Below are 16,994 nucleotides of genomic sequence, written 5' to 3'. Positions count from 1 at the left end.
CATAGTGACAGCATCAGCACTGGCAACATCTCATTTGATCTTTATCAAGCTCCCTTCTTCTTAGAAGGGAAAATATTCCCAGCAAGAGGTGCTACTTTGTCTTAGTTCCCTTTATTTTCCTAAGATTTGCTAACCATCTTGCCAGACCTAACCTGACTTCCAGCCATCACTATTGTATTAACAACCTCAGTATTGATGGAGCTTTTCTCTGATGGATGGATAATAAATTACTTGTGTGTAGAATTTGGGGCTGGAGCTGCCAGAGTTTTGTGAAACCCTGAGTTACAGCTCTGACAGACGACCACCAATGGGGTAATATCAGTCTCTAGCTACTGAGGGCCTCTGGTACTCAACTGCAGATGTGGTAATTCTATGTATGAACGAATACAAGAATAAGCAATTAGCCTGAACCCCCTGACCCATTCCCCAACCCTTTTTCTTTAAGTTGGACAAATCCTCTTCTCTGTTGGTTCCTGCATCTTTTAGATATGCTGAGGGTCCCCAGCAACTTGTTTGGGTCTCTTCTGCTGCTCAGTTTTGGTTGTGGCCTACTCAGGGATTGTCAATGAGCTGCATCCCACAGGATGACATGGCATGTAAAGCAGGCATCCCAGATAGAGCTCTGCGTGTCTGGGGATGGTTCAGCTTCTTGCTGGTGTCTTTCTTTCCAGTGAGTCAGACTATATAACACCCAGTGCTGTCCCTAGAGAATAAAAGCTAAGTCTCAGGAAAGATGCAGTTGGCCTCTTGGTGTCCAAGGCTGGTGTGACGTTCAGATTTGGGGTGGCTGGCAGTATGTGCTGAGCCACCCAAAGAGAGGATAGGGATGCTTGTGCTGTGGAGAGGGCCTACCTGAAGGCCCTCCCAGACATTACTTAGCAAATGTCTGCTGCTGAAACTCAGGTGAAATGTTGTTACTGTTGATGGGTATGGCGTCCAAATGAAAGTTCTAAGAAGATCATGGTATTTTAATCTGTTTGCCAATAAAGGGTGCCAACTCAATTGGGTTATCCACCATTGTTGCAAGAAAACTGAATTAAACCAAACTTGAGAGGGATCTTGAGAAGCTGTAAATGACATATTGCTGAAATGAGGTGCAAGTGAAACTATAAATTTTTATATAAAATTTAGATACTCAAAAACCTTTTATGAGCTCTTTGCCTTCAATAATATTCAAAGAGGACAAGCTTTACTTGAAGCCTGACTATAACAGAATCACCCGATATATTTTAGAATTGTTAGATTGTATCTTAATCCCCTAGGTACAAAAAATATAATATAGCATAAATTTGAGTTGTAGAGTCTTTTTTTATGTGTAGTAACGCTGAAAATGAAACTGCAGTGAATATTGGAATCATAGGAGTTGCCACATTACATCAGGTCCAAATAAATCTACCAGTGTCCCATCTCTGAGAGTGTCTGGATGCTTTAAAGAAAGGTCTGAAAATTGTACGGTAGGCAGATGTGGGATAATTTGCCCTGTGCTTTTAATCTCATCCATGTTGCTAATGGCTTGTTAACATTATGTGATTAGAGATTGTGGCGGTGCACTTGTAGTGCCTGCCACTTTAAGGGCTGAGTCAGGCAGGCAGCAGGTGCCTGGTTGTAGCGGCCCTTTTATACACAGCAGTTTGCTGCTGGCAGCCAGGCAGAGATGCCACTTGCCTGAGCTGCTGTATGAAACATCTGGCAGGTAAGAGCAGGGGGCTCTTGGTCCTGGGCATGACCTAAACTGCACTCTGCTGGGATAAGAAGCCCTGGAGGAACTGCCGGTGGTGTGACAGCTCCACTTAAATACCAGGACCGCTCGCTTCCCTGGTGAAAGGCGGGTTGGCGCGCCTTGATAATCCCTAGCCCCCACAGCACTGTGGGTATAAGGGAGCCAGGCATGGGCTGCAGCCACCTGAGCCCCCACAGGGGAGAGAGACCCTGGAGGGCCCAGGGAGGGGATAGATGTGTAGCTCCAGAGAGGGGGCAGTAGTGAGGGCCCTGATGAGGGTTGAGGGACAGCCTAACGGGCAGCATATGGGCCAACCCCCTGAAGAACAAGTTGAGGGAAGTGTGGGGAACCGAGGGCTGGGAGCCCAGTATGTGGGGCAGGGGCGCAGTATGTGTTTGTTCATGCTTAGGTAGACTTGCCCTGAGTGGGGCCAGGGCAACCTTGGCCCAGGTTGGGAATTTGGCTGGCCACTACGCAGGTGAGGGTCACGGGAGAGGCCCAAGAGACTGTCTGCCACCCAAGTAGGCTGGCCATATGTCCCATTTTATAGAGGACAGTCCAGTTTTCTGGTCTTCTGTCCTCTGTTGTTATGAAACTGGACGCCTTTATGTCCTCTCTTTTTTTACCACTTGGCACCTCCTCCCCTCGCCCCACTACCAGCACTGCTGCGGCCGCCTGTGGGAGCTCCACACTTCGCCTGGTGCTGACACTGCCACAGCTGCCTATGGGAGCTTGCCAGGCCCCACCCCCCTGGCCTCAGAAGCGCACGCTGTTCATGGCGGTGGGAACAGATGCAACTGTCCTCTTTTTTGAGGTACCTTGATGGCCCCCCTACACCCAAGGCATGATGCAGATAAAGCCCTAAGGCCTACAGGAGCCGTTCCGAGAGGGAGCAGGGTGGAACAAGTTGTCAGTGCGAGCGAGTCCCTGTGAGAGGGGGTGGAGTGCAAGAGGCCCTAGTGGGAGGAGGGAGGAGTGAATGCATGTGTGAAAGAGGCCTGACAGCCAAGGCTAAGCTTGGTCTGGCTTTAGTCTGGGGGTATAGTGAGAATTTATGATGCCATCTGTGAGGCATGGGCCACCATGTAGGGGAGGTTCAGAGCACTGGATAGCACCCCCTGGCATCAGGGCATGTAATGGGTAGTCTCCCGCATTTTCTACCAGTTGTGGGAACTCCAGTCATGGTAGGAAAGACTGGGCAGACTCCCCCATAGAGACAGGTGAGTGGGTCGAGACTCGGCCTCAAGCTTGCCCCCTGTCACAGAGATGGCTAGAGCCCTGAAACACAAGATTTAATATCCAAATGTTTGTTGTTAAGTTTGACAACCCTACATGCTCTTAGTGTTCATAGAAATCTCCAAGTACATTTTGATTGCTCATCAGTGAAAAATAAATGTTGTATAAAGGAACACTAATTTTATCTTCATTTAAAAGCTCTAATATTTAGCCTCCTGGCAAAATTTAAATTGCTCTGTAAAATTTGTGTGGTATAGAGAGCGTTGTGTCCAAAAGGTGCTTAAGAGAAAAATGTAGGCACATTTAGTACTCATTAACGAAATGGACTCCACTTTATTGACAGAGAAGCCTTTAGAGCTTTGGCTGCCCTTGCTTCCCTGGTTTGAAAAGTAGAATAACTCTGTTGTGTCAGAGGTACTTGAGCCACTTTTCTGCTCTTCCTGAGTATTTAAATTAAAGATCAGGTATTTGTTTCTCTGTTGACTTTTTTGAAATTTAGTATAAGTTTCTCTGAATAATGAAATGGAGTAAGAATGGCCTTGTGCTTGAATCTCCGACCTGACCTGGGTTCTCTTCTCTGCCACACAGACTTCCACTGGACCTCGGAGATGTTGCTTTAATTAATCTCTCTGCTTAAGTTTCCCCTTGTATAAAATAGAACTAATATTTACACACCTCAGAGAGGTACTGGGATGCCAAATTCCCAACTTGTCATAATGTGATTTATTATTCAAGTGGGGGAGACTACAGAAGTGTAAGGCATTGGAGGAAAATTGGTACATGTGCACCTGTTTTGGAATGGTACAAATCTGTTTATGTACAGTTGCCTTTGTGGTATTTGATTTGTAATATTCAATTTTTTTCTTTTAACCGCAAATACCCAGTTCCTGAAGCTGCAGGAGTAATTTTTTTGTCTTCTAGGTCACTGAGAAAATTTAGAAATGTGATTTAAGCGCACCATAAAGACTCAAAAGCCACAAGGCAAAAATAAACATGTGCCTGATTCTTTTCCCTTTTTAACAACCTTATGACACTAAAGCCAATCCAGTTTTTTAGGATCTTGATTCACAGCTTTTAAATGCTTGGGCTTGGCAATGCTCTATTTTTAAGTGCTGTCGCACAAGCTGAATTTTGGGTGGTAAGATGAAAATGTTTTTGAAAAGTAGCAAATCTTAATATAGTTGAGAATGCGGAACTGCCCCTGGAAAATAGGTTGGACATCTGAAGAGGAATCTTGCTGAGCAGGCTAGAGATGCAGAACAACTTTTGCGGTTATATTTTTCTTTCTTCTGGCAATTTTGGGGTGGGGATGAGTTGGTTCAGTCACTTGTCCTTGTGTTTCTTTAAGAACATGATTCAAATCTTACCTAAACAAAAAAATGAGTGGGAGAAATCAAGTTTACACTGAACAGGAGAAGATATTCTCCCACTTCCTTTCAGATGGGTTTTTAAAAGCCTCAGTCTGGCATCAGAAGACAACAAGGATAATGCTGTAGGAAGGATGACATGGGTCATGTTCTGGGTTGACTACATTTGGACAGGATGGATCGTATCCCAGAAAGGTGCAGGGAGAGAAAAGACTTATAAGTTTTTGATCTTTGCTCCTCCTCCCAGTTCGCAGAAGGCTGAATGGTATTAAATGTAGAAATCAAGTCAGTGTTTCAAAGCCAAACAAATCAAATGCCAGCTGTTTTCAAGTGAGAGAGAAATCCTTTCCACCTGACAGATGAGCAGATTCAATTTGCATTGAACCATTAGATTGAGCAGATGCGTATGGCTCAACGGGCTCTCAGATCAAGTGTAGTATGCCTATGTTGTACATGTCTTTGCCATTTTGACCAAAGCTGCTAATATTATCTTGCAGTGCTATGGATGCTTTGCCCAAGTGGCTAATTAGAATTGAACCTTTCCTCCCCAAATATACATAGACTATGTAAAATCTTGGATGTAAAGGCTCCAAATGCTAAGATCTTCCAATCAAAAGAAATGATACTAAAAATGGAGCAATTCCTGCTTGTTCTAGAGAAATTTTTCCACTTTGGAGCAGAGATGCAATATTAAGTGACTTGTTTTTTAAAGTTTGAAAGCTGTATAAAACCATTTGTAAAGTTTTACTAACAATGTGTGTAGAGAATATCCTACAGCAGGGGTGGGCAATTATTTTGGCTGGCAGGACACTTAAGGAAATTTTGTGGGCTGCTGCATGTGGTGGGTATCTGGCCAGAGCCCCTATGCTCACTGCTGGGAACACTGGGTGGAGCAGGCAGGTGGGGTCTCCATGGACGGAGACCAGCTGGGACCCCTGCGGGGAGAGTACATGTCGCCAAGCAGATGAGATGGGGCCTCAGGCAGGCAGAGAGCAGCGTCCGGGAGTGGGATGGGTGGGGCTGGGACTGGGATTGTGGGATGGCAACAGGGCAGGGCTGGGGCCCGGGGCAGAGCTGCAACCTGCTCCCCACACCTCCTGGATTGCAGCTCTGCCCTGGGCCCTCCCTGTCACTGCCCTGTGATCTCTGCCTCGCCCATCTGTCCCACTCCCAGGTGATGTTGTTCTCCACCTGTCCATGGCCTCATCCTGTTCACCTGGCTGAGTGCGCCCTACCCACAGGGGTCCTGGGCTGGTCTCCAGGGAGACCCCCTCCCTCCCTCCCTGCCTACTTGTTATATCTGGTGCCCCCAGTGGTGGGTGTTCAGGCAGGTGGGCTGGGTCTGGAGGTGATAGAGTGCAAGCAGCAGCAGCCAGAACAAGCTTCGGTTGTGGGGGCTTCTGGGAAGCAGAGTCCAGCTACTGTGCCATCCCTGCCCTGCCACGCACACCACAGCCTGGGCTGCTCCCCTGTGTCTAAGCCGGGCAGGGCTGAGGAACATGCCATGGTCCAGATAGAATCCCTTAGTGGGCTGGATGCAGCTCACAAGCCATATTTTTTTCCCACCCCTGGCCTATAGTGTGTATCTGGTCGGTGAGAATTGTTCAGTATTTCAGGAAGGGTTTTTGCTAATAGCTAACTCTGTAACTGGCCACCTGAAACCTCTTGCTTATGACTTTGTCAGGCACGTTGATTGTGAATAATTAGAGATGGTTAGCCTTGTTAGTCTCAAACTAAGCAGGCGGCAGAGCAGGATGGCACCTGAGGCTGTGTGTGTCCAGATGAGCGTGGATGTGCAGTATGTGGCACTGTAGCCCTGTTTGTGGTGCCACACGCCACACATGCAGGCGTTCCCAGTGCTGCTACTTTGCAGCATGGGGTGGGGAGGGCGGCGGGAGAGGAAGGGTTGACCCCAGGATCTTCTGGGGTTGCAAAAACCCATGCTGAAAAAAGCAAGGTGGCGCATGTGGCGCCAGCATGCGCTGCCCAATACCAGAGCGTGGCTAGCCAGAGCCACTTTCCAGCTGCCAGCCAGGCTTCCTGCCATGGCTGCGGCCCTGAGAGGCCTCCAGGACTCCAGGTAAGGCTGCTGGGACCAGCACAGTTGCTGGCCTCAGCCTCCTTTACCCTACGTTGCGTAACCTTCTGTGTGCCAAAGCATGTGTCATGGGCCTGGGGACAAGTAGCAGAGATGTAAGGTGTGCCACTGCTACTTGTCCCTGGGGAAACAAACGTCCATGCTCGTCTGGACGTGTCCTGAGAGACTAATTCGTTTGGAGTTAAACTTGCAGGTACAGCCTTCCCTTGCCTTCTGTTTGAATGTTAGTGGGGCTGCAGCTTAAATTGTAGCAGTTTTTTGACAATTTAAACTTTATTATGAGAGAAGATTATCTGCACTAGATTTTTCAAATCCTGTGGTTAAAGTATTATTTATCCATCAACCTTTGAATTAATCACAGACTGATTGTTTTGTTTTCATTAAAAATCCCCCTGGAAATTCTTTGGCCCCCCTAACCTGTGACACTGCTTACTTCTCCCCTTTTTTCAGTATCTGTCAATTGTTGTGCCATCTGTGCAAAAGATTGTGTAATGTGAACTTTTTTTCTTTTCTATTTTTTTAACAATGTTCATTAGAAAATTGTAGTACTCCTCAAATTTCAGTAGGTGGCCCTTACTTCCTGCTGATGTCATTAACTTCAGTTTATTATGAGTAGCCAGAACAAAATAGCAACTAATTCTTGAAATGGTTTCTCAATATCTTAGGTAAGATTCTTGCTCTGCATCTGAAATCCTTGCTTTTACAAATTATAGGAATCCCTTCTCAAAAGGGAGAAGAAAGTAATCCATTCAAGTGCTTTGGCTAATTTTGATCCATACACTTATTGCTGGTAATTTGTAGCATTGCTAAGTTCTATCGCTTCTGGAACTGTATGATAAAGAAGACTTTTATATGGCATTTGTGTAGGTGCAGATTTTGGGGAGGAGAGCATTTTATCCTTTTCAGAGACACCAGACAGTTCAATTTCTATATGCATCAATAAAACAACTAATTGTATTGCGCTGAAATCATTTTAAAGCTCAGCGCATTTTTTCCATTAACTTAAAAAAAAAAAAAAAAAAGAAGAAGAAGTTTAAAAAGAGAGCTGGTTCAGGTTTAACTTTCTCTGAACACCCAGGCAGTTGCAAGCACTGCTGGGGAATGTTCAGGTTTTGGATCCTGCAAAGATTTAAGCATGATATTCTCTTGAAGACTCAAGACTTGTCATCCTGAAGCCAATGGGGTTATTGTGTTTCAAGTTAATATCTTGTTTATACAACATAATTTTAGTATCTTATTTACATATTTAAGAACCATCATATGTCAAGCAGAGGATATGATCATGGGTCTGTCTGGTGCTTGAAGGTTTTTTACTGTAATCTGCACCAGGGAAGTGAATCTTTGTACCTCTGCAGTGGCTGCCCATGTAAGAGTTGGGCAGCTGTCACTGTTGCTTGTGGATTTGGTGTTTCAGCTGATGCACTATTGGGACTTGTAGTGCTAAATGTCTAGTCTAAGGTTCAAAATTCACTCTGTCCCAAGCAGTATGGGTTGTATTGTGTCTTAACCTGGCTGCCTGTGGCAATCTTTAGCAATACATGAATTACTACTGATCAGAGCTGTTCCCCCACCCCACTTTCTTTTGCAGGTTTTCATTTCTGTAAACTGCCTCAGCACAGATTTCTCCTCCCAGAAAGGAGTGAAAGGGCTGCCCTTAAACCTTCAGATTGATACCTACAGTTACAATAACAGGAGTAACAAACCGGTGCACAGGGCTTACTGCCAGATTAAAGTCTTCTGTGACAAGGTAAGGTCAGGTCAGTCTGCAAAGAAGGCCTTTGGAAAGGCTGTCCCCTGGTTAAGATGACCTGCCTCTTCCTGTCTGATGCTGTCATCTGCTATTTTAGACCGTCTGAAACCTCAGTATGCTTTTCAGTATTACAAATCCTCCTGTTTGACTTGGGGATCTTAGTGACCCCAGATGAAGTTGCCACCTTCAGAAGAGCAGCACTTTGAGCAGCCTTTCTAGGCACAGTGTCAGTTGTTGGTCTGGGGGGGGGGGGTTGTGTTAGATGATACTGAGCCTGACCATACCAAACTGTCAAAAAAACTGTATTGGGACTTCAGTAGATTTTTTTTTTTGGAGTTCAGACCTCCTGTTTTTTCAGGAGACCTGGATATTTTTTGTCTGAATCTGCTTCTGTAGCTGACCTCTCCTGTAGGAGGACTCCCTTCCCCCCCTCCCTGCTGCCCTGTACCAGATCAGGCTATGGTGAGGGTGTTGGGTTTCTTTTCTCCCATTCCTACTGCTTCCAAACCCTTGTTCTTCCCCCTTTCCCATATTTTGCTCTCTAAAACAGCACTACCTGCAACCTTCTCTCCACTTCCCTTCTCTTGCTGTCATTTACCATCCATTTATCTTTGACTCCCTCATCCTCTCCTTGCAGTCTCTCATGCTGTTCCTCAGTGAATTCAGTTCCATGGTCATGACCCATCTGACCCCTGAGCTATGTATTTCCTTGCTCTCAGTTCATCCAATTTGTTGTTTTGGTTCAGGCCTCTCCCTCACTAAAAGGCCTGTTAGTTTGATTTGATCTTTACCAGTTACTACTATATTAGTTGTTGAGTACCTGTTTTCCAGCTACTATCCAGTTTTGTTCATCCAGACACTCAGAATTTCTCTGACTTCCAGTCCTTCAGCATTGATGATTTGTTGTCTGCTCTCAGCCCCCTCTGTCTGCCTGTTCTTCTACTGAGACATTGGTTGATCTTTTCCGTTTCTTGCTCTCTTTTCCCTGTAACTTTTTTTTGCCCCAGCCTTGATTCATCCCAAACACCTGTTTCCTTTATTTTGCAATCATGCTTTGAAATCTCTCTGGTGGAAAAACTGTGACCAGGTTGACTTCCACCAGTGCAAACCTATTCTCTTTCCCTTCAGTTCTGCCATCATCCTAGCTAAACAATTTTGTGTGTCCAACTTAATAGTATCAAAACCCTACAATCTCAGTCACCTCTTAGCTACCTTTTGACTCGAGTCTCAACCCTCCCTTCCTCCTGCAATCTCTATGTAGGACCTGACAGCTTCTTTCCTTAACCTCTCTCTCAGCTTTGGCTCTTCCCCTTCTCAATTCAAGCCTACTTTAGTCATACCACAGAATCCACACCCTCCACCCACTTGCTTCTCCTGCTTTTGGTTCCTTGTCCTGTTTTGTCTCTAAGCTCAATGAATGCACTGGGAGTCACAGTCTGAAGAACACTTCTCCATTTCCATCCTAGACCCCCTCCACTTCAGCTTTTTTCCCTTGCACTTAACAGAATTGCTTCTTCTGAGAGCCTGAGTACCCCTCCTTTGGCAAAGCTCAGAAGTATTACTCCATCCTTGACCTGCTAGCTGCCTTTGACACAGCTGGCCATTCCCATCTTGAAATCATATCCTCTCTTGGTTTAAATCAGGAGTGTCCGACTCAAATGAGTAATTTAAATACTGCCACCACTATCATTTAATTCTTTTGTCACTGGTACCAACACAGTGGGTCCAGCAGCTGTAGTGGGAAGCCCTGTGGTCTAGCCCAGGCCCACGGGACTTCTTCACTGCAGCTGCCAGACCTGCTTTCGCACAGGAGGTGAAGAATTAATGCCTCTGCCCCTTCCTCCCTCCATCCCAGTTTTACTATTACTTTTTTTTTAAACAACTCCTGGGCTGCTGGTCAGACAGTTCAGGTTTAAATGATGCTGTCCCCAGCTAATTCCCTCTTTACCCTGTCGTTAGTGCAGTGGAGCTCTCCTAATATAAACAAGTCCCCTTTTACATGAACTTTTTCCCTTGGTGCACCTTCCTCATCCCTTCCTCTCCCCCTCAACCCTACTTCAATCAGTGGAAGTCCTAGGGGTGCACTTTATTACTGAGTAATCTTGCACACAAATGCTAATTGAATTATTGCCTCCAACTCGGATCTACCTCTTTACTCTAGACCCATTTCTGTCTGTCCAAACCATGTGTTCCTGCGTGACTAGTCATCACCTTGAGTTCAGTATGGCTTGAAGTGGCATTCTTTCACCTTCCCTGCTACCTCTGTCTCCCTCTTGCTTGTGTCATTGACATGTAATCTGGGGGACCATCTTTTGACTTGGCCTGGTTGTAAGAATTTGGAGAGAGATCTCTGCCTAAAACATGTAGACTCTTTCTTCATGGTATCTCTAAGGGCAGATGTACACCGCATCCAGGTCAAGCTAAGGAGTTCAGTTCCATTCAGTTTTGAAAGGCTGGCATCTGCTTCAGGCCAGTCCTCATCACCCACTTGTTCATTTTTTCAAGGAAACTCCTCCATGGTTTTCTTCATGCTTGGGAGGAGCTCCATAGTCATCCATGTTCTTCACCATGAATTGCATAGATTCATAGATTACCACCTTTGTCTTCATGCTTCCTACAACTACCTCTCTATAAAAAATCTTGGCAGTAATTAGGCCACTGATGTGCCATGATTAATGCTGTTGCTTCAGTTTTCTTGTGCCACCCCCATATCTATCTGTTGTCTCTCACCTAAGTTCCTGCCTAAAGTGTTTATGATCTGCCTCTGCTCTTTGTTAATACAGCAATACATGCATTATGTCCTGTGACTAGGGCCCCAAAGTACTACAGTAATTCAAATAATAGACTAGCTTTATCTCACTGCTTTGGTTGTAGCATGTGTGGACACTGGCCACACCTCCTCAGCCCCCACTCTATTCCCATTGTCTTGTTACTGGCTGGACTGTCAGCAGGGCCACAATAACATCTTAAGCTCTTTTTTGAATTACTTTCCCTTTAGTGGCTGAAGCTCCTATTTCCCATTTTCACAAGTAATTTGCTCTATTTAGGAAAACTAATGGGACTTGGCCCAAGTCTGAGTAACTTTTAGCACCTAAATTCTATAGATTTTTCAAAGAACCCAAGTCATTTCTTGAAAATACCATGTTTTATTTATGCATCTAAATCACATTCATTGCAACAGGAGTTTAGTGACTAAACCTGTTTGGAGGCTATGGGCCTTGGTTGCTTTGGAAAGATCTGTCGTTGTAGAAAATTACGAAGTGCTTGCAAGCTTCCCAAAGATTTTCTTGTACTTGCAATTTCCTCAGTTAGTTACAAGATATAAAATTACTGACTCCCAAACTCTCTCATTTCATAAGACCGGGTTGTTAATAAAATGGCAAACCTGCAGTCAGTGCATAAGTTTAAAGGAAGGCATTTTAGTCTGTGTCATAAATTACAACACACACTTAAACAGTACCTCCATTATATCGTTCTTTTTTCTCCAGGATTTTGATCAGTCTCACTCTCCATTATTTCTCCATGTGTTTCACCAAATTATTTTGTACTAAAAGGGAAAACTATAGTTTGTTGGATTTAATCTGTGGGCACTGCTTGAGGTATCAACCCAGAGCATATTGTCACACTTCATGATGAGGCTGTAAGTCAGTAGCATTATTCTTAAACAGATTGTATTGTAATTATACTGTACCTCAAACTGACTCTGAATTAGACACTGGGTGGGGTAGGAACAAGTTACTCCCAGTCCAGGTCAGTGTTTCGTCAAGCTTTGTTTAAAATACTCTTACAGACTCAATTGAACACCTAATGGTTTGTTCCAACCTGCAGTTGCATGTGCCGGTGATGTGGATGGTAATTCATAGGTCACACGTTAGTCCTGCCTCTTTGGTGCCCCTCCCATCAGAGCATTGGCACCTTGGAAAAAAAAATCCCAACAACATCTCTGCTTTCCTCCTATTTTCCAGTAAGAGCCAAGGCATGAAAACTGTATGATCAGTCTGTTTCTATTAAATATTTACAAGGTCATTGTGACCTGGTATCTGAGCATATCAGTCTAATGCATTCAGCCTTGCCTTAACCCTTGTGACGTAAAGGAGTCCTATTATCCCCCAAGTGCAGAGAGGCTAAGTAAGGCCAGGTCTCCATCACATAGCTTTGCCAGCATATCAGCTGGCAAAGGAGCATGAAAATATGTATCCTGCCTCCAACCTACTTAACTCTTCTGGCAAACCTCTGTGGCTAGGCTTAATTTGTTCTGGCAAAAGATTCCTATAGCTTGTTGCTTAACTCCATTTGAAGACAATGTTTATATCACAAAAGAACTTATTTTCATTGTATAAACCTGGTTCTCACCCTATTTGCCATAGTGGGCCACACTTGCAGCTTAGAGTGTGCTGATCGAGCTGCTTGCAGCCCACAGGTTGAGAACCACTGGTATAAACTATGTTGCCACTTGGTGGCTTTACTGGTAGAGCTACAGAGCCTTTGTAATACAGACTAGCCTGGAGTGGTGTACAGGGAACCCAGGCTTTCTAGCTTTCAGGTCAGTGCTGCAGCCACTGAGGCTTGCTTGCTTGCTTGCTTGCTTGTTCTCTGCAATGATTAGCACTATGGTTGGAAGTGCATGGGAAGGAAGAAGTGTAGGGAATGGTAAGGGGGGTGAGAACAGGTCAAGAAGTACTAACTCTTCTGTAAAACTGTTTCCCTGCTTCACTTGATCTAGTTATTAAGCCAGCCAGCAAAAGACTTGACTTCAAAAACTTACATCTTGCAACCTGCTGGTGCTTTCATCTTGCACCATTGACTATCTTGTAGCTCTGCATGGTCACTTTACTCTGCTGTGATGTAGCAAGTTAGCTTTTAGGCAGACTTAGCCTTTTACCAGGCCTGTTTTATTACACCTTCTAAGCACTGCCACCCTTTTGCCCTGGGTTATATGAATATAAGTAATGGAATTCAAAGAGAATATTTACGGTAGAACCCACCTGCAGTAAAACCTCACAGTGAACTGAATATCCTGTACAGTTTTGTTTCGTTGCCTGATACGTAACTGGGAAGCCCTGCAAGAGAGATGTTTTCTGATGGCAAAACCTTTCACACTGGTATTCTGCTCTCACCAAGCTCTCTGGAAGTAGAGTTGTCATAAAAATCTAATGACCTGCTTCACAGTGTGTAATTTTTTGATCACTTCATAAACTGCAAAAAGTGCTAGGTAATATATGCTTGTGTCATAGGCAGCAACTCTGCATGCCCTGTCTTGTTGTTGCTTACTTGCTAGATGCTTGTTATCTGATTATTTTAATTGCATTCAATGGGACGCAACACAGTCATGTCATGCACAATCTGGCGTGTGATTGCACTGCCAATAAAATGTTCAGGGCAGTTATGACATATAAGAATTGCTCTAATTTTCTTTAAGAGATGTCAGGTCTTCTTTTGGTGCTGTTAATTGCTCTCAAGGAGAATCTGCCTTGCATTAGGTCAACCTTATTGCTGGTGCTTAACAAATGAAGAATTAAACCCAAATCTCAGCAGACCCCTTGAGCCTTCACTCCCACCATAATGCTGATGTATTGCAATGTGCCTGGTAGGTAGAGTCATAAACTGAAGGGTTCCCTCAGCTTGGGGCCTTACTGTGTTGTTTAAATGGTTAAATGGCAGCTGGATGTTCTTAAATCTTTGAATCTGCATTCTTTTAAACTCAAGCAGTTGATCTAAGCAATTTTATTCAGCCTCCATGATCCATACACCCATGCAACTTCCTAGTCTTACAACACTGTAGTGTTAGGGGTCTCTTACAAAAAAAGATGTTGGTTTCTTGAAGAGCCACAATCAACTGTTTGATCTTTCCTGGCCTCATCACTGTCTCTAATGTCTTGTATCGTTGGAACAAGAGGCATTTTTTTTACATGAACTTATCAGTGCTGTGGATCAGTAAATTGCAAGTGTAGATTAGATGGAAATGGGACCTCAGAGTCTACAGAATTTTTGCCCCTCCAAAAAAAAAAAAAAAAAGTGATGGAGCAAAAGTAACAGCTAGCAGTTTTATGCAAAGGAGTGTATTCTGTAATCACTAACTATATGGTCTCAAGCCACAGTCAGGGTTGCATCTGCCTTGGGACTCAGGTGTGTAGAGAATTGGAGGACCACCATGTTATCTAACTATAATACACCCAGGGCAGCACAGCAGTGCATAATATAACTTATCGTTTATAGAGGCACTGGATTTTTCAAGACGATAAAACCAATGACAAGACTCAACTAAATGGGGGTCTTCAGCCACAGCTCAAGCCCCTGTCCTGTTCCTCATTGTGGTACTTACTCTTGGCACCCCTTGCATCTCTTCTCGTCTGCTGCTCTCCTCTAACTGAGATCAAAACTATGATGCTTGGCTTCTTTTGGTAGCTGCTTATTTTTAAAGTGCTGGGCACCCTTCACCAGACCCTTGCAAAGCAGGTGATGCGAAGGCATAAGGAGATGGAGTGACTTAGCTCAGGTCATATGTCATCTTGGCTTCATCACAGGGGCACCACAGTGATCTAGTAATGGGTGTTGTTGATTGGATCTTTCTGATATATTGACATGTCTTGCTTTAATCCTTTTTAAGATTATAGTTCATTTAAATTTAGCTTAACTATAGTTTAAGATAATTTTTTTTTGATTGAAAATGTTGACTGAACACTTAATTAGAGAGAGAATTGCACATAGCACTCTTTATCTTGGATACCATGGTTTGAGATGATTTCATGTGCATGGAGATTAGTTGATAACTGTTCAGTAGCTCCTGGTCCCATATTTAAAAGAAAAGTGGATGACTGAGGTAGATGCTCTGACTGTTTGATTTGATGGTGGTGCTTCAAAATAAATACTGGCCAGACTTCAAAAGCAATGTGTTCTGGCTGACCTGCCTCCGAGGTTGGTGTGGGGACTGGCCTCTGCAAGTACTGCTCTTTAAAATCAGTGTCACTGACCTGAGGGGGGAAGAAAAAACAAACAACTGAAAATTCTTTTTTCCCCTCTCTCCTTTCCTCTCCCTGTCCCCCAATCTTTTATCTGGCAGGGAGCAGAGAGGAAGATCAGGGATGAAGAACGAAAACAAAGCAAAAGAAAAGGCAAGTGCACTGACCCCAGTTCTCAGCTGAATGCCTGTAAGTAAAAATTATTCTTCCAAGCCTTTAAATATTAGACTGCACATCCCTTACAGAATTTTGTCTCTGGTGCAGTGGAGTTTTCCTATATACACAAATCCCCTTTTTTAAACCTACAAAATAATTCCCTTATGTATAAGCCACTATATCTGGGTTTGCAAACTGTTTTTACTGTGCCATGGATCAGTTGGGACTCTAATACAACTTCACTCCAGAAAGAGCTTGGTGTAATCAGTATCAGTGAGTTCAAATGTATCTCCAACTTGGGAACCCACTTGAGAAAATGAGGTGTGGTAGCTGTGGATCCAAGACTTGGCACTTGGGATCAAAGATGAAAAGTGTTGTACAAGGTGTCCCTCAAAGCTGGGTAAGCATTGTCCACCCCAGATTTCCAGCAGGGGTAACTGATGCACAGGTTGGGCAGGGATCTAATTTTGAGAACTGCTGGAGCACTCGCGATTCCAGCCAAAGCCAGTTGGAGCTGGAAGTACTTGGAACATTTACAAATCTGGCCTGAAGTGGCATGGACCCTGAAGTAACAAGTGGCAGAGTCTGGAGTAAGACCCCAGCTCTTCTAATTTCCAGTCCCAGCTTCTATGAACCAGATCAAGCTAATCCCTTTTCAGGTGGTAGTTTTGGCTTGAGATTTGTTTTGAGAACAGATTAACAGAAGTTTAGGGCTGGAAGGGACCTTGTGAGATCTTTGGGTCCAGCCCCCCTGCTCTGGGCAGGAAAGACTGCAGGGGTCAAATAACAAGCAAGGTGTGCATCTAGCCTCCTTTTGAAGATCTCCAGGGTAGGTGCCTGCACCATCCCTGGGAGTCTGTTCCAGAGTCTGGTCACACAAACCATGAAGAACTTTTTTCTTATATCCAGTCTGAAACCTCCTTTTAGGAGTTTGACTGATGCTCCTGGTTTTCCCCTGGGGCGCTGTGTTGAATAGTTGTTTGCCTAGCCCCTGATGCTCTCCCCTGATATTTGTAAGCTGCTGCAAAAGTGAAGGTGAGACTGAGGCCTTTAGTCCTGAAGTACACAACTTTCTGGCTCTGTTCTTCCAAATGTCTCTAACTTCTTAACATTGTCCTGAAGATCCAGTTTCATACACTCACTCCCTGTATGTGCCTAGTTACTTGTTAAGAGGGGTGATTTATGTAAAATGTATATCCCCATTTCTCTTCCATGCTGTGTAGCAGAGAAGCATGCACTCCTTCCCCCTGCCCCCCTTTCTATTGCATGAGGAAGATGTTATGTCACTGGATGTGTTTGCCAGAAGCTGAACTTCTAACAGTCCAACCGGTTCAACAAGTGTTCACCACACAGCTCATCAAACAAGATTTTCCTGACCCAGCAAGTCAGGAAAGCTGGTGGTGCAGCTTCAGGAGAAAGTGTTGTCACAGGGAAATCTGGTTGTTCTGGGGTAGTTATAGCGAGGGCAGCATTTTGAAGTACATCCTAAAGAGGAGGTTCCACACATGCCAGTGTTGTATTTAAAATATTGAATGATACAGGCTGTTCTATCTGAGTGTAGTAGCCTCAGTGCCATCCACAGATCACCATGCACAATGTAGACCTACCGTTAATGGCGGAGAAGGGTATTCCATATCAAACCTGTGAGAAAAATCCCTCTTGGGGGCAAAACATGAGCTTAATCCCAAAGAGACCCTTTTATCCCCCA

The 16,994-nt window shown here is 44.4% G+C and overlaps 1 protein-coding gene across 3 annotated transcripts in view; it reads left to right on the top strand.

The window, feature by feature from the left end:
• GRHL1 (grainyhead like transcription factor 1) overlaps window positions 1-16,994 on the top strand; it is a 66,284-nt gene that overhangs the window by 26,402 nt on the left and 22,888 nt on the right. For 2 of the 3 annotated variants that reach the window (XR_016440192.1, XM_090032270.1), the window contains exons 9-10: window positions 8,010-8,168; window positions 15,232-15,319. Coding sequence is in view for 1 of the 3 variants with exons in the window: in XM_090032270.1 (XP_089888396.1) it covers window positions 8,010-8,168; window positions 15,232-15,319 (247 nt within the window). In the remaining 2 variants the exon portion in view is untranslated. The remainder of the gene's footprint in view (window positions 1-8,009; window positions 8,169-15,231; window positions 15,320-16,994) is intronic. The other variant, XR_016440194.1, reaches the window with a different exon arrangement.

This window comes from Crocodylus siamensis, chromosome 1, assembly GCF_052110815.1.
Source record: "Crocodylus siamensis isolate JL-2025a chromosome 1, ASM5211081v1, whole genome shotgun sequence".
In the NCBI taxonomy this organism is placed as follows: domain Eukaryota; kingdom Metazoa; phylum Chordata; order Crocodylia; family Crocodylidae; genus Crocodylus; species Crocodylus siamensis.
The sequence above is the reverse complement of the archived record's forward strand: the minus strand, read 5'-3'. Positions and strand labels throughout refer to the sequence as shown.